We start from the raw sequence: 19,776 nt of genomic DNA on the forward strand, positions 1-19,776 counted from the left end.
GCACAGGTCTTCAGTGGAGTAAAATGCGTTTTAGGGGATCAGGTTATCAGTTCCCAGGAGCTGTAGAAAATTAATCTAGTCTTGGTAGAATCAGCGCAGCTCACAGCATTCAGAACAACGTTTTCTAGAGAAGATTTTAATTTAATTGACTGAATGGCAAAACATGAAGTTTTTATGAACTAGATTGAAACAAGGGAAATAAGTGAACTGAAATTATGCATATTAAATAAACATTAATAACCAGTGTTTCTTGCAGTGCCCATGGAATCCGTGCAGGCATGAAAGACATACTTGATTTGGAAAAACTCGGCTAGTGCTACAATGCTAGACCCCATACTGGCCATAAAATCAGCCCAGAGGAGTTGCTATAAAACTGTTTATGTCAGGAATTTGAACCTTTGGGGCTGGCATACTGTAGCGATTGCAGAATTTCAAAGCTTTGCGCTACATGGGGTGAGATAAAATAGGGGTAAATCCACAGGAATGAAAAAAAGTGTGGGATCATCATATAAAATAAATGTGACAAGGCCTTAGTGCTTTTAAAACTTTTATATTTGTAGATTTTAAGGCCAGAAGGGACTGGTGCAGTTCCGTAGTATGAACTCCCACGTAACACAGGCAACAGGACTTCCCTGAATTAATTCCTGCCTAAGGTACGGTAGCTGTGGTTGAACGAAAGCAATAGTTTTCAACCTTTTTCAAGCTGTGGATCCCTAGTATTTCCTATACTAACTTCACTGAACACCAGACTTACTTGTCTGATGTTAATCACCTAGTTAGGCGTATAGTTCTCTTTGGTGGACATGTTGTCCAGTGATTTCTGGAGATATGGGGATCACAGTTTCAGAAGCAGTGAACTACTCTCGTAAAAGCAAAAGGGCTAAGGCAGGGGTTCTGACCCAACTCTATAAGCTACATTTCAGGTGCTAATAAAAGACTTATGCTTGCATGTTGCTTTTTATATTTACATTTGATTTTATATTTAATCTGTAAGTGCAAATAAATACACCAGGCTGAACCCGTATGCCTACTTGCCCGTTCAGGCTGTGAACGGTGGTCTTCCTTCAAGGACATACGGTGAAAACATAAATGCAGCCTCTCACTAACCATACAAAATACAAAGCGGACACTATGTCAGTGGTCAGGCATACGCGGCTGTGAATGTTGTAGCAAAAAAGTAACTTGATTTAAGTTGTGGTATTTGGTGAATCTGAGAACAACAATTTTTGTTCTCCTTGGAGGTGAAGTAAATCGGTGGAGCAGAGGAATATGCTGCAATATTTAAATGATGGGCAGTGGTCAACATGGGACTTCATGATTACAAAGAGGAGCATGCAGAAATATGGTATCAAGGGGAAGCAGAAATCATAGCTATCCCATCTTATTTTCTGTTCAGTGAACACTCCAGCATGCATCTTTAAAGTGCCAGGGTGGGATAGATAGCCTTTGTAGTTCTGAGGAAAGTGCGAAGGAATTAAGGAGATTTTCTCGTTTTTTAATGTTTGCAATTTTTCAGTCAAAGTTTGGCCTATTGCAGATTTAATTAAACTAAATGAAGACTGCATGCAGGTATTTTCAAAGTGCAAAACAACTGGGTTTTTTAAAGAAAAAATATGTATGCTAAGAGATATACCATGTCAGGATTTTAATTAAGTGGGAGTCTTAACAGTGATGGAAAGAGAATTGCCCATGCTGCAGGCGTGGTAGGGTACTTTAAGTCAACTTTGCAAAAACACCTAACTAATTGTAGTGTCTACAATAATTATGTATTAGCTGTCGAATCAGAATAATTTCTGTAACAGTTACCTCGTTTCACCCTTTCTTTAAGTAACTGAATCTTGAAAGCATTTTCTAAACATTGGAGAGGTGGTTGTGCACTGCTGTGAAAAAAAGGAATTTATTTTCAGAAGCCTTTGTATTATTATTGTTAGCATTTCAGTTACACCTAGACACTGAAAAGGCTGTTTAAAATGATGTTGCATTGTGCTCTGTGCAAGCAAATAACAGAAGTAAAGCTCCTCCCGAAAGCAGCTGTGAGCCCAGTCTAGTGGCCAGCTGTTACTGGGAGCCTGTCATCTAAAACTCGTCATCTCTTTTACCCATTAACGCTCCCTATTAGCTGCGTTCAGTGAAGGGGTTTAGCACTTGAGCCACGCTTGTGAACTGCTTGTGAAACTGTATTTTAATAAACTGTGAATGCCATGAACCCCAAGGCACAGGTTTTTGCAGAGGTCTGTGTAGACCAGATCCGTCCATATGTCTACCTTTAAGTACATACTCGTAAATCACATATGTCGAGGCACAAGATCATGAACTTCGCTGAATTTGACCGCATGACTTAATGTAGTGACAGTACCTCATACACCTGTGGCAGGCATTTACAGCTTTTCAACTTCAGTAGCAGAAGACGCAGGCTGTAACCTGAAAACAAGGGTTACAGGCAAATAATTCTTGCTTCAGGGAAGAAAACACTACCTGACAGGTTGAAATTAGTGACTGAATCATGCAGAACCCTGCAGAGGCTTATTTTTCACCTTTGAAAATCCCACTGCATTGCACAGTACATCTTAGTGCACTGCAGTATCGTTTAAAGCGTGTCCTCGGCACACTTGGTGAAGCTGGGAGAAGAACTGACATCTTCAACACTTAATCTCTATTTTAAAATCTTATTTGACAGAACTCTCCCAGTAATATGAGCATGAGTAATCAGCCTGGCACTCCCAGGGATGACGGTGAGATGGGCGGAAACTTCCTAAACCCTTTTCAGAGTGAGAGCGTAAGTATTTCTTTACCTGTTGGGGGGGGGGGGGGGGGGGGGGGTGATGGTGTCTGTTTTCACTTTGTGAATCTTTACCTCTGTCATTGTTTAAAAAAAACAACGAACAAACAGATATTTAGTGTACTTGTAATGCAGTACTGTACCTTACTTGTTTTTTACTAGGTTCTAAAATTATAGTATTGATTTGACAAAAAAGATGTGCAAAAGACTGCTAGAAGTTGAGCTGAAACTGGAAAATCTGGGATGTGTAGACTTACCGCAGAGACTCTAGAATTTTCTAGATTAAGAGGTCCGTTGTCAATGAAAATTAGATCTGTTGAGCCATAAAAATTACACCACACATACTTGGTAACGCGCAGTGGGCATTTGTGAGGCAATATCCGAGCAGCCTAAGTACATACAGTTGGCAGACGCTTACAGCTGAGTGTGTCAGTGTGTGGTTGCCCAACCTTTGACTCCTAAACTACGTGTTTTGCAGGGAATGTCTTGTAGAGGAGGATTTACATTGAAGTATGGTTAGAGTGCTAGTAGATCTCATGTTGCAAGGATGCAGTGTGCCATTAGAGCCAGAAAAAGCGAAGGTTCCCTCTGGTGTTCGTTCTGGGGAAAATGATGCTTTTTTTAAATGCAGACTGCTTTTCTTGAGGCCGCACAACAGGATATAGAATACGTCACAAAGCAAGACTACAGCATTTTCATACTCATATGCCTGAAGCTGGGTTTCTAAATACACATTTAGGTTCCTAAATAGGAGTGGCCTGGTTTTTCAGAAGTGCTGAGTGGCTTCAGCACTTCTGTGCTTATTGGAAATCAGTGCTGCCAGAAGTGAGTGCAACTTCATTAACTATGCCAGTGGTGAACTTCAGCTTAGAAATTATGATGAGTAAACGGTTTCTGTTAGATCAGAAACCAGTCAAATTGCATGGAAAATTTCATGGGAATCAGATTTTCGGGGTTTGGGGGTTTTCTGCTTCAACTAGTAAAAAGGAAGAGTTTCTGCATGTTAGCTGTTGGTGCCTTCATAAACAGGGCACATGTTCAAATCATGTGGAGTACTTGAGAAAGTTGGTGTGTACAACCCAAAAAGGCTGATATTTCACTATCTGACAAAAAAACCCAGTAACTACGGAACCTCCATGAAATGTGATCTGTGGTCATGGTAATCCTTGACTCTCAATTTGGCATATGTTGCTTTGTACCGAGGGTGGGCAGTCTGACCAGCAGGCAGGCCAGTTCACCAAACTGAGGTCATGGAAAGAAAGGCATCAGTTGTACTCAAAAGCAAATCATTGTTCTCAGACACTTAGTGGATTCTAGGTGCTCCTAGGTGGTGTTTTCCTACCTGGAAGAACCTGTTTCCTTGTTTTCTCAAGGTTGTTCATAAGACGTAGTACACATCCTAGTCTGCTTCAGGGTGTCAGTTCCTCTCTAACACAACTTGCGTTGTGGTCCTTGGAAAATGTCTTGCCTTCTGATTCATATCGCGTTCCTCAGCTACTTAGAGTAGGCATTATTGTGAAGTCCTCCCTCAGGCAAATTTGCTGTTCACCGGGAGTTTTGGTTGGGAGTGGGGAATAGCGCTTGGCTAATAATAATTTCAAAATCACAAAACACCTTTACATCATCTTTTGATTCCTTGAAGTGATTAGCCAGGTACTTTGGCTCAGATGCAGGAACTCACTTGAATGGATGCTTCGCTTTAAGCGTTTGAGCTGGTCCCTGGCTGTGGCTAAAAATAAGCCTGATCATACCAGCTTTGCTGGCCCACTGTGGGAATGCTCAGCAGAACATGATAGGAGGAAGCCCTAAAGCAGACAAACCATCAGAGACATGACAATGGACAAAATAGGCTTTACCCAAGTAGTCCATGTAGTTTACATGACAAGGAAGACCCGTCCAAAATGCTTTTTCTAATATGCTTGGGCACTTTGAAATGTCCAGCTTGAAACTTCAGCTTTGGCAGGATTTTTATTACATAACTTTTTTTGCAAAGACAAATTAATCTTTCTGGTTTTCTTTCCAGTTTTCGTAATGCCTATACTTCTTGCATTTGAACATTTCCCTCTACTTACAAGGTTTTAGGCCATTAAATTAAGTGTTTTTGCAGTCCGCAATTTTCGATTTCAAAACAAATAAAGCATACAGATGCATACTTCTAGGCATTGTGCTGTCCCATTGATTATCGTAATGAAGTACTGCTAACTTGAGGGCAACTATAGCTTGTATAAGGGCTGTAGTTCAATTTGTGTTACAATAATAGTGTAAAGGGGTGATTGAATTTTTGGTTCACATAAAGGAGAATGACCACCGATCCTCGCTTCATTCAGCTTGCTTCCTAAAATCAATAATACAGAATAATACAGGCCAAAAGCCTAGTTTAATTCCAGTCACATGTATCTTTACTTCTTTCCTCCCACAAAATAAGAAAAAGCTCTCCAAAATATTTATGTGGTCCGGCTAACCATGAATGCAGCTGGTCTACTTGAGACGAGCCACCTGCCTAGCAAAATTTCCCCCCAGCAGCCAACATTGACCAGGAAAAGGTGTGGAAGGCATAAGCAAAGTGTTGGTTCATCACACCACCCAGGTAATGCCAAAACAGTCTTTGAAGGAGTTGGCTTTATCAGCATTAGCTGTGGTTTTGCATAGTGAGAGAAGCATAACAGGGGTTGTGACACAACAAACTGAACTACGGGCTGCTACAGTACAAACTCAAGAGGAGGTGCAAAGAGTATGTTGACATTTGAACTTGTTTCCATGGTCCAGAAGCGGTTATAGTTACCTGGGGGAGGGAAAATGGTTGTTAAAATGTGGATTCCTCTTTTTTCAGTACTCCCCTAGCATGACAATGAGTGTGTGATCCATTAACAAGTGTCGCCATGAAGACCACAGTGAGTTGGCCCTCTTCAGAGAGCTACTGCAGAAGAAAATTATTCGTCCCAGTGTACAGTTTAACAAAAGGATCTCAGACACAATCAGACCCACCATTTTTTTTCTACCATCTCCCCCGTTTTGTCAAGCAAGTGGGTCCCAAACATGATTGAGACAACTGTAAAGAGTGACGTAACAGAACTGCCCAAGATGGAACTGCAAACAATTACTTGTGTATGTACATGTGTGGGTTAATGTTTATGTGTGTGTGTGTGATAAAGAAATACACACATACATACATAGACCTGCAGGACATTGTAAAATATTATCACGTGACATCTTAAGTAGAAGTAGGGACTTTTATTCCATCTTTTTTTTTTCCACGTTTACATTTTAATTATTAAAATTTGCTTTCCATCTCCCCTCCTGAACTGTCTTATGTTGCATATATCACTGCTTTATAAGTTATTTTTTAAGGTGAACTCAAATGATAAGTTCTTCTGATTTTGTAAATGTCTGCCATTATGGATAGGAATAAAATTGCTTATAAGAGCTTTCATTAACTTGTGTTTGATACCAGTTACCCTGTGAATCACAAACTGTACTGTCTCAAGAAATAGAAGAAAGCTCATCTTAACTTTTTGGAGAAATTTAATAATTTTCACCTGATATGGGGATTTTTTTTTAATACTTTGCCTTGAAAAAAAGAAGCACTGAAGGTTATTTTTTTTCTTTAATTGAAGCCTAATATCTGCAATATCTATTTTAAATGGAAGCCTGAATTTGATACAAGCTTCTCAGTTTATATAGAGTACTATAAGGTTACTTAAGTGAGCTCCAATTGCTATAGAATTTAGCAATAAAGTGTCAGGGCTTCTTCTGCCCTTTGAAATGAGTTTTCTATTTAGCGTGATCTTCTGTAGGGGTGGTAGTTAGTGGAAATACAGTAGAGTCCTTATCACCAAAACCTTTCCTAGCAATTTTTCATTATGTTTCCCATTTTCTGTGATTCTCAACTGAATTGTAACAACCCATGGTCCCAATTATAAACAGTAGTTCCCAAGCCCATTCGGAAAATCAGGTCACCCAGCTACTTGGGTGTGTATTTTTCACCACATCTACCACAGTGAATTCCCCCAGAATTTTCCAGTAAACAGTCTGGGGGTTTTGAGCCAAAATGATGGAGTAAACTTTTTATGACTACTAGCCTTGTGAGGGTCTTCTGTTTTGCCATGAACAGAAGAGCAACAAAGGTCTGGGCCAATTTATAAGAAGGTCAGCTTATTAGACCTGATAGATGGGGATAGAATGGAGAAAAGGCTTATGATCTTAAAGGAAATACTTGTGGAAGCAATCCCATATCTCTTCAGGCAAAGCTCTAAAACCAAGATTAGGGTACACTGAGTTCCTAATGCCTTCCAGCTCCCCCAAGACAACAAAAAGTTTTCAGCTGCATAGTGATCAAAAGGCTGGTGATCGGCAATGTGGACACAAAGTGGCCGAACAAAAAAAAAAAAGCCACTTACATAGGAGGAGCAGTTCTGAGATGTGGTATGTCCATGAAGTCTTGCAAGGCAATTTTTTTTTCATGAACTTGTGACAGAGCAGCATACGTAATGAGCCTGTTGTGATGGTAGCTGCACATAACAGGATATATAAGGAATACTACAATCTCCTAACTGATTTTTATTTACATATATTATATATATAATATATGAAAATAAAAATGTGTTCGACTTTTTACTCTCTTGCTAGGGGCATTCAAAGATGAAACTCTTGGAGGCTTAAAATTATGTTACAGTATCAAAGATTTTGGTAGCATTACTTTTCAGTAATAGTAACTACTTTGTTAGTTGTAAAGATAAACTAGTTAGTCATTATATCGTTTTGTGGACTTTATTCCCAGTGATTATGAAGTGTATGTGTTCATTTGCTTATCTTTGGAAAATTGTTGCTGTCTCAAAAGATGCTAGAAGCCCCTACTATTTCAAAACCACAAAATCAGATGTAGACCTTTCACCGTTGTCACTAATACCACTGGTTTCAGTGGCTATGTCCCTAGTGCACCCCGGCTTCTCCCAGAAGCACTGCATAGTCTAGGTGTCCTTGCAGCCCGTGTTTGACATCTGTATTATTCTTGGTAGCCTTCTAAGAAGGACTTTAGAACCCTTTTTCTGCCCAGTTTCAGTCAGATGGTATCACTGCTACTGGACTTAAGACAGGTGGATGTCTGGACTATGCATCAGGTGCCAAAGTCCATTCACACACCAAGTAAGTGTGCCATCAAGTGAGCTCTTGAACTGTTGGGTGCACCTGGGCTCTGTTCTGTATCTCCAGAGGAAACCCCCATGCTGTCCACACTGAGCTGGGGCTCCTGCGGGCAAGCATTGTGTCCGCTGACCATGCAGCAGTTGCCCATGGGGGCATCGCTGGGGGCTCTCTTACAGGACAGAGTATGTGCTGCCACTGAAGCTTCACACTGTGGTAAAATTAAGCAGAATCAGGGCTTAGTGTTAATCAGAGACCTTTTTTTTTTTCTTTCTGTGTTTGGCATTATCTGCAATATTTTAGCTTACAGGCACCCGTTAAGGATGAAAGTCTGACCATTAAATTGAACCTGCACAAAGGAACCCCTTAAATGGAACTGCCAACACATACTGAATATCATTATCAAAGTATGTTCTTCTAATTTATATGCAAGAGCACAACATCCTCTCAGGCACGTTATTTTTCTTCTGTAGTTCTATCAAACTCTCTTCTATACAATCTTTCTTACTGCCAGCATGTTTTTGTTTCCCCTTTACATTTCTTTTCCAAAACATTTATATCATTAAACATTGTTGCATTGATCCTGCAGCGTTAATCTCGGTAGATACATTCCTGGCTTCAAAATAAATGGGACCAGGCCCTGCTTCTCATGGCCTGTCATTCTGTGCCCTAACACTGCAAGCTACGTGGTGTGTCCAGCACTTCTCGTACCTATGTAGCCCCACAGACTGGTAGAATAAAAGATGTGCAAGCTTGCAGAATTTTAGATCTGGAAGATCTGCTTGAGTACTCACTGCATATCATATCATAGAATGGTTTGTGTTGGAAGGGACCTTAAAGATCATCTAGTTCCACCCCCCACCCCACCCCCCATATTGTTAGAATTTTAAGCAGATACAAGGAAACCAAATCATTTTGCTTTCTGTAGGGAATGCTTACATGCATGCATGAGTGAAGTTACTTACACATGCATTGGTGCGATCAGGTGATAATAAGCATACAGACGTTCTGCAGCTGAACCATCAGAAAACAATCTTACATGCTAAATACTCCACTTAATTCTAAGTATCTCTCCTTTTTTTTAATATGCCTAGAGCTTTTTGCTTCTTCAGTTGTTTTCTTTCTTTTCCTTATAAATACTTGCAGGATTTTCATCATATCCAGAGTATTAATGTGGAAAGAAAAACTATTGCCAAGCAGTGACTTTTTACTCCTTTTTTACTCATTAGGTTTCTAATGCACTAGATACCTGTGTGTAGTGTAACTGCTGCAACAGCATTATTGATAAGGTCAGAACCTGTCCAGCTGTGGCAGGAATTTTATTTTAAGTGGTGCAGGGTAGTTTTTCCACACTGGGTCTTTATATAGATTCCTCCCTTTCATATAGACATATATAGATCGTGCCTCTGTCAATGGGTCTTTCAGGCAAGGTTAAAGTAATGCTTTTTAAAAACAGAAGTGATGAAATCTTAGAGTAGCAGAAGTAGTGAGTCTTTCATACTGTGAGAACTCTGGCAAATATCCTGGCCTTGTAGAAATCAGCTGAAATTGGGATTCACTTGTTAATTTCATAGTGAAACCCGTATTTTACCTATGAAAACCTATGAAAAGGAGTATTCGTACCCAGATTTTATCTCCATGTCTAAGTCTTGAATAGACTTAAGAAAAGGGTTTAGGGCAAGGAGGAAGCCGTATGAGTCACGTGTAAAGCATGTGGCCTGATGTGCATTAAAAAATACCTTGATATTTGCATGTACGGGTTGCATTATTTTCTTAATTGCCCAAGCACGAGGAAGAACTGCAGTTGCACTCCGTGTTACCCCTCTCCACAGTGAGTTTGGTGCATGTAAACAGTGTGGCAATAACCTTGAGTCGAGTCTTTTGACACACCGTATGCTGCCCAGTGACATGAGTGTGCCTCAGCTTGACTCGGAGGCATCTGAGAGTGACGGTCCCCAGATCAGAGGGTCATCCATCAGCCTGTGGCTGAGGCCACGTTTGCCATTTTTGATTTGGAAGCCTTCTGATTGCAGAGCACAGATCACCAGTACGTCATGTACTTAGAGACAGTAACAACTCTCAGACTTGGCAGAATTCCCCCCTTAATATAGGATTAAATGCCCTGTGTCCCAAGACATCCAGCTGTTGCTTTCCCTTGCAATGGGAATATGCAACGAGAAATATGTAGGCTAGTTATTTATTTTAAATAATTCAAATTAGGAAGAGGTGAGCAGCATCTTGCTTCTTCATGGACAGCAATTCATCCGTCAGAAGCTTCCTGAGCTGCCTAAAAATCATTTGAATTTTTCCCTGTTCTGTGGCTAGCAAATGAAATACTGGATGTAAAGATGATTTGGAATTAGATGGGTAATTTAATGAGGGACCAGCTGTTACAGTATTCAGTGTTGAACATTTTGTTCTTTTTTTCCCTTTACCAGTCAAAATGAATTTTCAGTTGATACATGCTGCACTGATTTCTATTTCTCAGATCAGTCAATTATTTTTAAGTGTTACCTTCTGTTCCTAGTCAGCTTTGATTCTTTGTTGTTGTGGTGGTTGCTAAATATGGACTGGATTCTTCAAGATTTGACCCTACGCATGTGCACTTGGAGAACGCTTAATAGAGCTTAATGATGTAAAAAAGAAAAGGATCAGTACAGGTAAAATTGGTTTTCTTTTATTCACTCTAAGTGGTGATAAAAGCATGACTCCTGTCCCAAACACGCCTGGGTTTGGCTTGACCCTAAGGATGGGAATCCTGGCAAAGCACACCTTCAAACAAAAACCCAAAAAACTTGCTCATTTCTCTTCAAACTGATCACACTAAGGACCTAATTCAGGATTTAATGATACGAAACAACTATAAAAAATCAGTACACTCAGAAATAAATGAGTTAGATTTAAATTTTGGTGTGTGCAACTTCCTCTACTTTCCAGACATTATTGGCTCAGTCCTATATGCTGCTGCTCCTGCCAGTTGCCCCGCTGAAACTTTGATGAAACCACTCACGTGAGTTCATTATTCTGGTAGCATTTCACCCTGATCTGCGTGAAATATTGAAGTTTATCTGTGGTGTGGCATTATTTGGCAGGTGTATAAACTGAGTACATAGAGAAAATACAGAGGATGTGCTGAAATTACCGAAATGATACTTCAACCTGAAAAACAAGAAAGAAGTCCTTATCTAAAATACCGCTTTGAGTGCATGCATGCAAATTGTCTGCCAGTGTTGTTATCTTAGAAACAAATTAAAGTGACAAATTTAGAGAAAGTAAATGGATCATCTGCTCAGCACATTAAAACTCTGATCCTGCAAACACACTCACATTTGTTTGAAATTAAGCTTGCACATCGTTAATTTTAAACAGATGTAAGAATACAAGTAGTATCCTCCAGGAAAGTGGGACTGCTAATATGCTAGAACCATGCTTGATCATGGACAGTCTAGAAGCTCAAATTAAGTCTTTCCTAAACAGACATTAAAGATTTTACCAATGCAGGAGCATGTTTATATATCAATAGTTTCTTATATACAGAAAAGATTTGGCTTTCTTCTGTTTCTTAACTTATTAGACCATTGTTCGTTCACTCCTACATGAGCTATTTTTGTGAACTTGTCCTTCCATCTTGTTTTCAACTGTGCAGCCATAGTTTTCCTCAACATAGCTAACACCTTTGGAATTCTAGTCCAAACTTCTCTTTAGTCACTCTTCTTCATTTAAGCTTAAAATGTGTAAGAAAGCCTCTCATGTAATGGGAAAACTTGCCATAAAAATGTATAAAGGTTTTCTTGGGTACATGTTTTCACATTTAATAAAAATGCAATTTTCAGTTATAATTTGAAATGGTCACTTTCTAGCCACTGTTTAATTTCTATGTGGAAAAGACATCGAGAAAACAAATTGCCTTTTTTAATTATTTATTAGAGTTCAGCATCATAAATATTTGCTGAAATTTGTGGTTTTGGGGAAATTGGATCAAAACAAGGTTTACTGCCTAGTTGCTGTGAATAATACGGCTGGACTTTATGTTGAAAGCTCCTTCCACATTGCCAAAAGTGGATTGCTTAACATCTGATACATATGACTTTGTAAGAGCCTAATTCACAAACAGTAATTTCATTTGTCTGTTCCATGTTTTCACTGTATCTCATGGATGAATCAAGGTCCTCCCTAGCTGTGCAGGGTTCTGTGGTTGCATCTTTAAGAAGAGTAACCAAGTGGCCCGGCTTCTTCACAGGGTCTGGTAATGAAGGACTGGGTAATATATCTGCCAAGTGTGCACTCAGAAACAAGGTATTGGTACGCTACCTCGCTGTTCTCTTGAGAACTTGCACAGTTCTTCTTGCAGTTAAGCCTGGGGCTCCCTTAAGATTTTACGATGCCGAGACAAGAAGCTTAATTTCGCTAAGAGAAAATTTTGGCACTTTAGCACTAGTTTTCATAGGGAATCAGCACAAAACATGGGGATTTTGAAACATGATGCATTTTCTCAATACCCTGGGTGCACTAGGAAATAGACCATACAATTTAGAAGTTTGGTCTGTTACAGAGATATATACAGGTCCTCAGATTAGGAGGGAATTATAACAATAACCATGACCAAACCTAGGTTTGTCCCTATACAGTGAAATCATCAGTATTTGCTTTTGAAGTGAAGAATTACTGGTGTGGAACAAGTGCTCCAGTCCTTGAGGAGCCCAATTATCCACTGGATGAACTGGATATTTGTAGGTTTTATTTCTGTTGTTTAATCTTCATGTTTTCTTCTCTGTTGTTTGGATTTTCCCATTAAATGTACCATGCCAGATCTTTGCACAAAAATAAGAAGAATTTACTTTGTAAACATATGGAAAGTCATTCACATCTGTAAACAGAGCTCTGCTATAGAGAATTTATTTCATTAGAGGCATTGAGCATAACAACAAATAAGGAGTGGCAGTGCAATACCCTGAGAGCTCTTACTGCTGGAGATTAAGAAGGTTAGCATCTCACAGATTCATGCTTTCTAACCATGTCATAAAACAGCTCGAAACAAAAGCTGGTGTTTGCCATGCAGATTGGAAGAAAGTAAAATCCACACAGAGGATGTTTCATTGAGGTAGAAATTTACTAAAGCAATAATTTACTAGGAGAGTTTGAAAAGCATGTTACTGGTAACAAGCTTGTTAGCAGCGGAACTGGTAGCTAGGATTCAGTAGCTGCTCTCTTTTAACGCAGAGGGCGCATCCTGCAGCAGAGAGGTTGGGTTTCTTGATCTACGCAGGTTGTGGACAAGGGACTGTGATACCCACGGGCCACACCTTTTGTTACAGATGGTGCAGGTGCCCTTCCAGTGGATGTCAAAAGTCCATCTCTAGCAGGAGCACAGGGCGGGTCCAACAGTTTAGGGGGAAAGAAAAGCAGTACTTGCTAAATTGTTGTCTGTAAACATGATGTTCAAAAGCAGGTATAAGCTGTTCCCCACTCTGTTTTCATCTTTTTGACTAACTCCTAGTTTTGATTTGATTTACATTTACATTAATGGTTAAGGAAGAGAACACAAGTTCCTAAACTTGGACTGAAGTACAGACATGGAAGAGTGGCATGAGTAAAGTGGAAGTTGGAGCTTTCTGTTAGCTGCCAATCAAGGAAATTTTTGCTGGATTATTTTAAGGATAAAAAGGGTCCATACTATAAACTTTTTTAGGCTTGTAGTGGCTATTTAGTAGGTGTAAATCACAGTGCTGTATATGCTTGGAGACCAATTCTGAGGACTGTTTTTTTGGTTTTTTTGTGGCAGGTATCCCCTTGCAAAAATGTTGCAGTGCGTCTGTTTTGTGCCTGTTTGCCTAAAACCACAAAACAAACACAGTTCTTTAATGGATTGCTATACATGCAGCTGGCAGACACTTGTTTCTGGTGGGAAGAGGAGGAAGTTTTGATAGCTGGTGGGTTAGCATATTTATGTGAATTATGTAAAGCATTGGTAAACTATTGTCAACTTTGTTCACATTGCACAAGATACTCTGTGTAGTCTACTGCTGGCATTATAACCTCAGTAATCCATGCATATGCTGTAAATTCCTGTAGGTTTTGTGTAAGAAACCTTGTCACCATTGCTTACTACTGTAAATTCTTGTTTTGAAGCAAGAGGTGGCTTTTGATTGTACAGCCATGTGTGTTCTATACTGCAACAGTACTTGTTCTGTCCTCAAAACTTGCTGTTTACATATAGTTAAAGCTTTGTTAAGCACGCTTAGTGGTTTCAGAATTTATTTCAAACAGCAGATATAGAAGCCATTTACAGGAATATTAAATGTAAGAGAATTCGACCCAGTTCATACCCTTTCTGAGAGCTTGGGGTTGGATTTTAGCAGACAACAGGCAGCTGCAGGTTAGCACATTTTGTGGCTCCGTGCTGGGTATGCAGTGTATGCTTTCCAGCTGCAGGTGCCTGCAAGCCTGAGGGATCAGTCCCTGTGCAGGGAACAGGAGGGAAAGTCTCTCCTCTTGCTGTCCCCTGACAATGACAGGCTGCGAGACCTCAGCAGACCACTCCAGAAGGATGACTGCCAGCCTGCAGGCTTCCTTGCACTAAGTGAGCAAAGACACACTAGCTTTTCCTCTGGTGTCTCTTTTTTCACCCCTAAAACTGCATCAGTGCCAGGACAGAAACCCATCTCTAAGGGTATGCAGGGAGTAAAGCACTGCCTCCGTATTGTGGCCTTGCCCCCGGCTGCCACAGGCTTTATATGAGGCAATGTCTTAAGGAGAATTTAATTCTTTGTCTGTTTATCAAGATAGAAAAATAATCTGAATTCTTTTTTTAGTATTTTGTGATATACCACAAAGACCTGAAAATGCGTGTGTGTGTTCTTTGCCTGTTTCTGACATCAGAAATTCAAGTCCTGTCTGGACTGAAAGACAATGATGGGAAATGTGAAAAAGCTGGGAAAGTTGAAGGGGATTCTTACTTGGATTATTGTAAATTCTGTGTTTTTATTGATAGTTCAAATAACTAGGTTAATCTTTTGAATAAAGGCAGTCTTTGTTAGTGACTTTGCACCTTCACCCTTTAATGTAAGACTTTGAGTACTTGCAATAAATGTTCCTCACACTTCCAAGCCAATCTGTAGATAAATTCCCTGTATTTCTAAGGTCAAAGAATGTTTGTACAGATTACTTCAGCCCTTTATAGAGAACAACAGGGCAATTGCAATTCCATAATCCCAAGTATTTGCAGGTTACATTTAAACCATTAGGCAGGTATGTTTTAGACAAAGAATGACTTTCAACATCATAAATGAAACTAATGTCCAAAGCCCTGTCTCTGGAAGTTAAGAAAACCTCAGTAATTTTCCAAACCAGCAAGAATTAAATTTGTCAATACAAATATTAATGTAGAAAATACATTCAAAACTTAATACTGCCTCTGACCTTAAGCATTAATACTGGTGATATTGGGGATCTCACAGATTTTGTGTATTTCAGAACAGCTGTATTTCTTCTCAGCCTGTTCTTCATTTTCATTATCTGCAGCTACCACCAAGAGCCAATCCATACCGTACTGAAAGAGTTCCAAAGCATGGAGTTATAAAATTCCCCCCGCATCATAAATAGGCAGACATGTACATGTGTTCTGTTAGGATGAGTCACCACTCCAGCTGCAAACTTCTCTGGACCTTGTGTGTAATTTCTAAAAGCAGTTTCAGGGACGGTTTCAGAAGGGCAGTGGTCTGTATGTTGATGAGAGGTCCAACATGCTGCCTGACAGTGACCTCTTCCCAAATGGTATTGGGTCCTGCTTTGGGGGGATCACAACTATGCCAGCTGCAGCCCTTGGAAGGAGCTGTACCACAGATGTCAGACCTGCCCCTGAAGGCTTCCCTTCTTTCAAACTCCTTTTTGAAATATACAGCTGTTTTCCGCAGCCGGTGAAGTGCTGAGAGGTGTGGTGGTGTTAGCTCTGTCGCACCAAAATACAACCCTGTGTGCATTTGTATATCGAGAAAGCCTCCCCTCAGGGAGTGCTTCTGACAGCCAGTACGCCACAGCTCTGGGGATCTGGTGTTTGGAGAAGCTGCCTCATAGAAGGACCCAGCAAGGGAAACCAGGTCATAAAATGTGGCCTCACTGTTTTCTCTTTAAAGTTCCTTCAAGACTGGGGAGCTGCCTGGAACGTGTGGGTCACTAACCCCAAAGCACAGCTGGGTTGGTGCCTCAGACAAGGCTGTTACAGGCTGTGCATTGTAACGGGAGGGCTGTACCAGTACTGTACCGGGCCTCTTTCTGCTCCGCACTGTGGCCTGATTCATCCTACCCTAATTTTAGCTGCCTAAAAATTACCAGCCAAGGTCTCTTCCTTGTCAGAGGAGGGACAGAAGGAAGATGCCTCTGGAAGACTGTATTATGGCATTAACTGCCCTTTCCACTGATGAATCCTGCATGCTTTTAAAGGCCTACAATTAGGTGGAATGAATCCAGTCATTTATTTTAGTTTCACATGCCTGTACACAGAAATGTATTCATTTGAGCCTGGTTTGGGTAAGAATAATACATCTCCTAAGAACCTGAATCTGAGTGGCTTCCAGATGAGGTTCAGAATCCTTCAATCTCAAACACAAGATGTCTGCCCCATAGTTGCTATTTTCTTTGTCTTTACTTTCAGTGTAACTTGAAGTAGCTTGTTTAAACATCTCTAGAAGGTTTACATCTGCCAAGAAATAAATCCTCACCTTTATTTTCCTAAGTGGGCGCTCTCTCTCACTCCTCGCCTGCACTGATTCATTCACTGAAAGCAACACATGGAAGAAACCATTGCAGAGATGAATCAACACCAGCAATAGCATATGCTGCTTTTAAATTCAGCTGTTGGGTTGTAACTAAGATACTAATGTTCATACTTTCTAGGGATGGCTAAAGATTCCTTTCCCGAGAGCTTTAAGGAATAAATCTAGGAGCTCCTAATTTAGGATTGAGAATACAGATAGTAATGGCAGTTTATGGGTTGGTTTTTGGCTTTGTTTGTAAACTTGCAGTAAATGCGTATGATTTCACATGCTGGTTTGGAGATGAGGAAGGTGTCCAGTTTTCAGGTAGACTGGATCTTTGCAGACAGCAAATGACTGTGAATTAGCAAAGCCCATTTATAGCTGGATCCACCTCAGGCTTGTACCATACACCTGCCTTATTCTAGTTCAGCTTGATATCTTCCTCCATTAACTGCCAATACAAAATAGTAACAGCAGATGTACAGTCCTGTTGGCGAGCTGAGAAACAGCTGAAGTTTAAAAAATGCAAATGTTGTAACTTTTCACCTTCATGAAGTGTCCGCATTCTCACAGCTGAGCCTGAAACAGTAATTGCCTCTGAAGTTGCCGTGTAACTTCACAACACAAAAGTAGGGTAATTTTTTGTGAGTTTAAAGGGAGCAGTACTGATACATTTGCTTTATTTTCCGAGTTGTGAGTCATTCAGTGTTGACAATAATTTGCATCTTGTGTAGCTATGAATAGAAAAATTGAGAATAGTTTTTTATGATGTGCTAGTACAATCCCTGCTCTGCTGTTCAATATTTTGAGTGCCGAATTTAACCAAAATGTTACCTTCACACATTGTCTTTGCCTCATTTCTGCATGAAAATGGGTGTGAATGTCCAGTTACTGTTTGTGGGTTCCCAGTGAGTTCTGGGCCACAGGGAAAACAGTTGCAGTGAGAAAGTTTGCTGTGGCAGCCACTTACTGACAACTTCTCAGATGCATAAAGCCATTCTGTCTGTTGTCTGACACTCATCCAGTTTTCTCGGTGGATCACCGTGTTCTTGGATGTCTTGAGATGGGTACTGTCAGCCAATGGAGGAGAGGTGGACAAGCTCACCACCCAGGAAGGGTAGAAATATAGCAAGTAATGAGCTATCTTCTCCAGGAGTCATTTATTTTTAGTGCTTAACTTTCAATTAACGTTTGTATCTTCAGTTATTATTTTACCATTTGGTATCTTGAGTGGTATGAAGAAAAATATATGACTATATATAATTTACAAGAAATATAGGCTTGTATTGTGCCTTTGTAATTCTCTTCAGCTTCAGTATCTATAAGCTACAAGCAGACAAACTTCTTCCCTCTTGTGGGATGTTCTTTACTACATAGTAGCTGATGGCTTCATTAATACTGGCTATTTGAGTCTTCTGGGGCTAATGTTTTATGTTTTCCCAGGTGAAAATGCCATAGTATTCTCACCAGACATAAGCACAATGACATATCACTGCAGTGCATGCTGTCTCTTAGCTTCTCTCTACACGTGCTTGCATGTTGGAAACGTAGATAGGCTGCTGTATAAATTGCTACATTGATTACACAATACAGGTGTTTTTCTGCATCCCTTTTTTTGCTTGAAACTCCCGTTAACTTGGAAGTTAACAATGGCTTGAAAGGGGGTTTTGGAAGCACAAAGGATGCAGGGAGCAACTTTTCAGTAGTTTACAGGCTGCTGTAAATTCAAGTTTTCTCAGCAAAGAAATGTAGCATTTTAGCAGTAACTTCCTAGTGAAAACACTGAGCGTGCTTATCACTTAAGATTTAAGGAAAAAGTGTCAGACTGTGTAATTGTATCTCATCTGATTTTGACACTTAACCAGTAATATTCAGTGAGGTATGAACCTGTTTTATCTGTGTGTTCATGATATACCAACCAACACAGAACTGAAAGGTGAACAGCCATGTTTTAGTATCATAGCTACACAAGAAATCGCAGTTTTCAAGAGGTTCTGTTTTGATTTTGTTTCTTTATCTCGAATACATTTTCACGACAGAAGTATTTTTCTATGTAGTTACCTGAGGCTTCCTTTCACCAACCAAAAGAGTCTGTAGCCTTCTGCACTGTGAAAGGCAAGCCCTGTGGAGAAACGCGGGCTTTGCACTTGCCCAGCAAATCAGCAGAAATTTCATCCAAGCCATAAAAGCCTCTTATGTTAATCTGTGTTTATGTAATTAAAGCAATTAGGGATAGGACCTTCAGGAATAACAAGGTCTCTCTATCCTCCATTTTACTCTCTCTCTGTACTTCATAGGGGTTTAAGAGTTCTGTTTTCAAGGCTCAGCTGTATTTCTTTAAACCAGTGCAGTCTAAGCATCATGTGAGATTCAGTTTATGGAGACAGCATTGGAGCGCGGAAGATGTAGTTTTGGTAGCAAAGAGTAATGCATGTCCCTGTGGACATGGACATTTGCAAACAAATCTGATACCGAGAATAAAAAAAATCAAGATGGTACCAGTACCAGTACATCAGACTCTGTACTACAGTGGGTTTAGCTTTTGTCAATTGTATTTTATTTTGCAGGAGAGGAGTTGGGGAAGCTCAGATCACATGGGGGATTTTAGAAGTATATCACTCAACAATCATTTTATAAAGTCTAACTTCAAAATGCACTATGATTTATTACAAAAATATATTTTCTTCTGTGTGCCGACATGGTTGTTCCATTTTGTGATAAGTTAAACTCAGCAATTAATTTGTTGCACTGCCTAGCTGCATGAATTCATCCAGTGTACATATGTACCTGTGCAGCATTACTTTGGGTTTTGTATTTGAATTTGCAGTATTGATTATTATTTTTGTATTTTACTTTGCCTCTGTTATTGGAATTGTAGTAAACATAATTTATACATATGATTTTACAACTGTTTTGCAACTGAAAAGTCTTCTTTAAATTGTAAAGTTTTATTGATGGATACTCATTAAAATGGTATAAGAATTATATTAACAATTGTTTTGTGTTTTGATGCTCTCTGTACATAAATATATGTCTATTTATCTGTTTAATGGTGCTTGTGTCTTGCAATTTTGGATACATTTTAGAATAAAGTTTCATTTTACA

At 39.8% G+C, this 19,776-nt stretch overlaps 1 protein-coding gene across 5 annotated transcripts in view; it reads left to right on the top strand.

Moving 5' to 3' along the window:
• The window catches only part of SSBP2 (single stranded DNA binding protein 2), a 177,957-nt gene extending 168,380 nt beyond the window's left edge, over positions 1–9,577 (top strand). For all 5 annotated transcript variants that reach the window (XM_080372561.1, XM_080372562.1, XM_080372563.1 and 2 more), the window contains 2 exons: positions 2,678–2,776; positions 5,610–9,577. In XM_080372561.1, the coding sequence (XP_080228687.1) occupies positions 2,678–2,776; positions 5,610–5,639 (129 nt within the window). In that variant the 3' untranslated portion in view covers positions 5,640–9,577. The remainder of the gene's footprint in view (positions 1–2,677; positions 2,777–5,609) is intronic.
• The last annotated feature ends 10,199 nt before the right edge of the window (positions 9,578–19,776 follow it).

Source organism: Falco punctatus (genome assembly GCF_963210335.1).
Source record: "Falco punctatus genome assembly, chromosome: Z".
NCBI lineage: Eukaryota > Metazoa > Chordata > Aves > Falconiformes > Falconidae > Falco > Falco punctatus.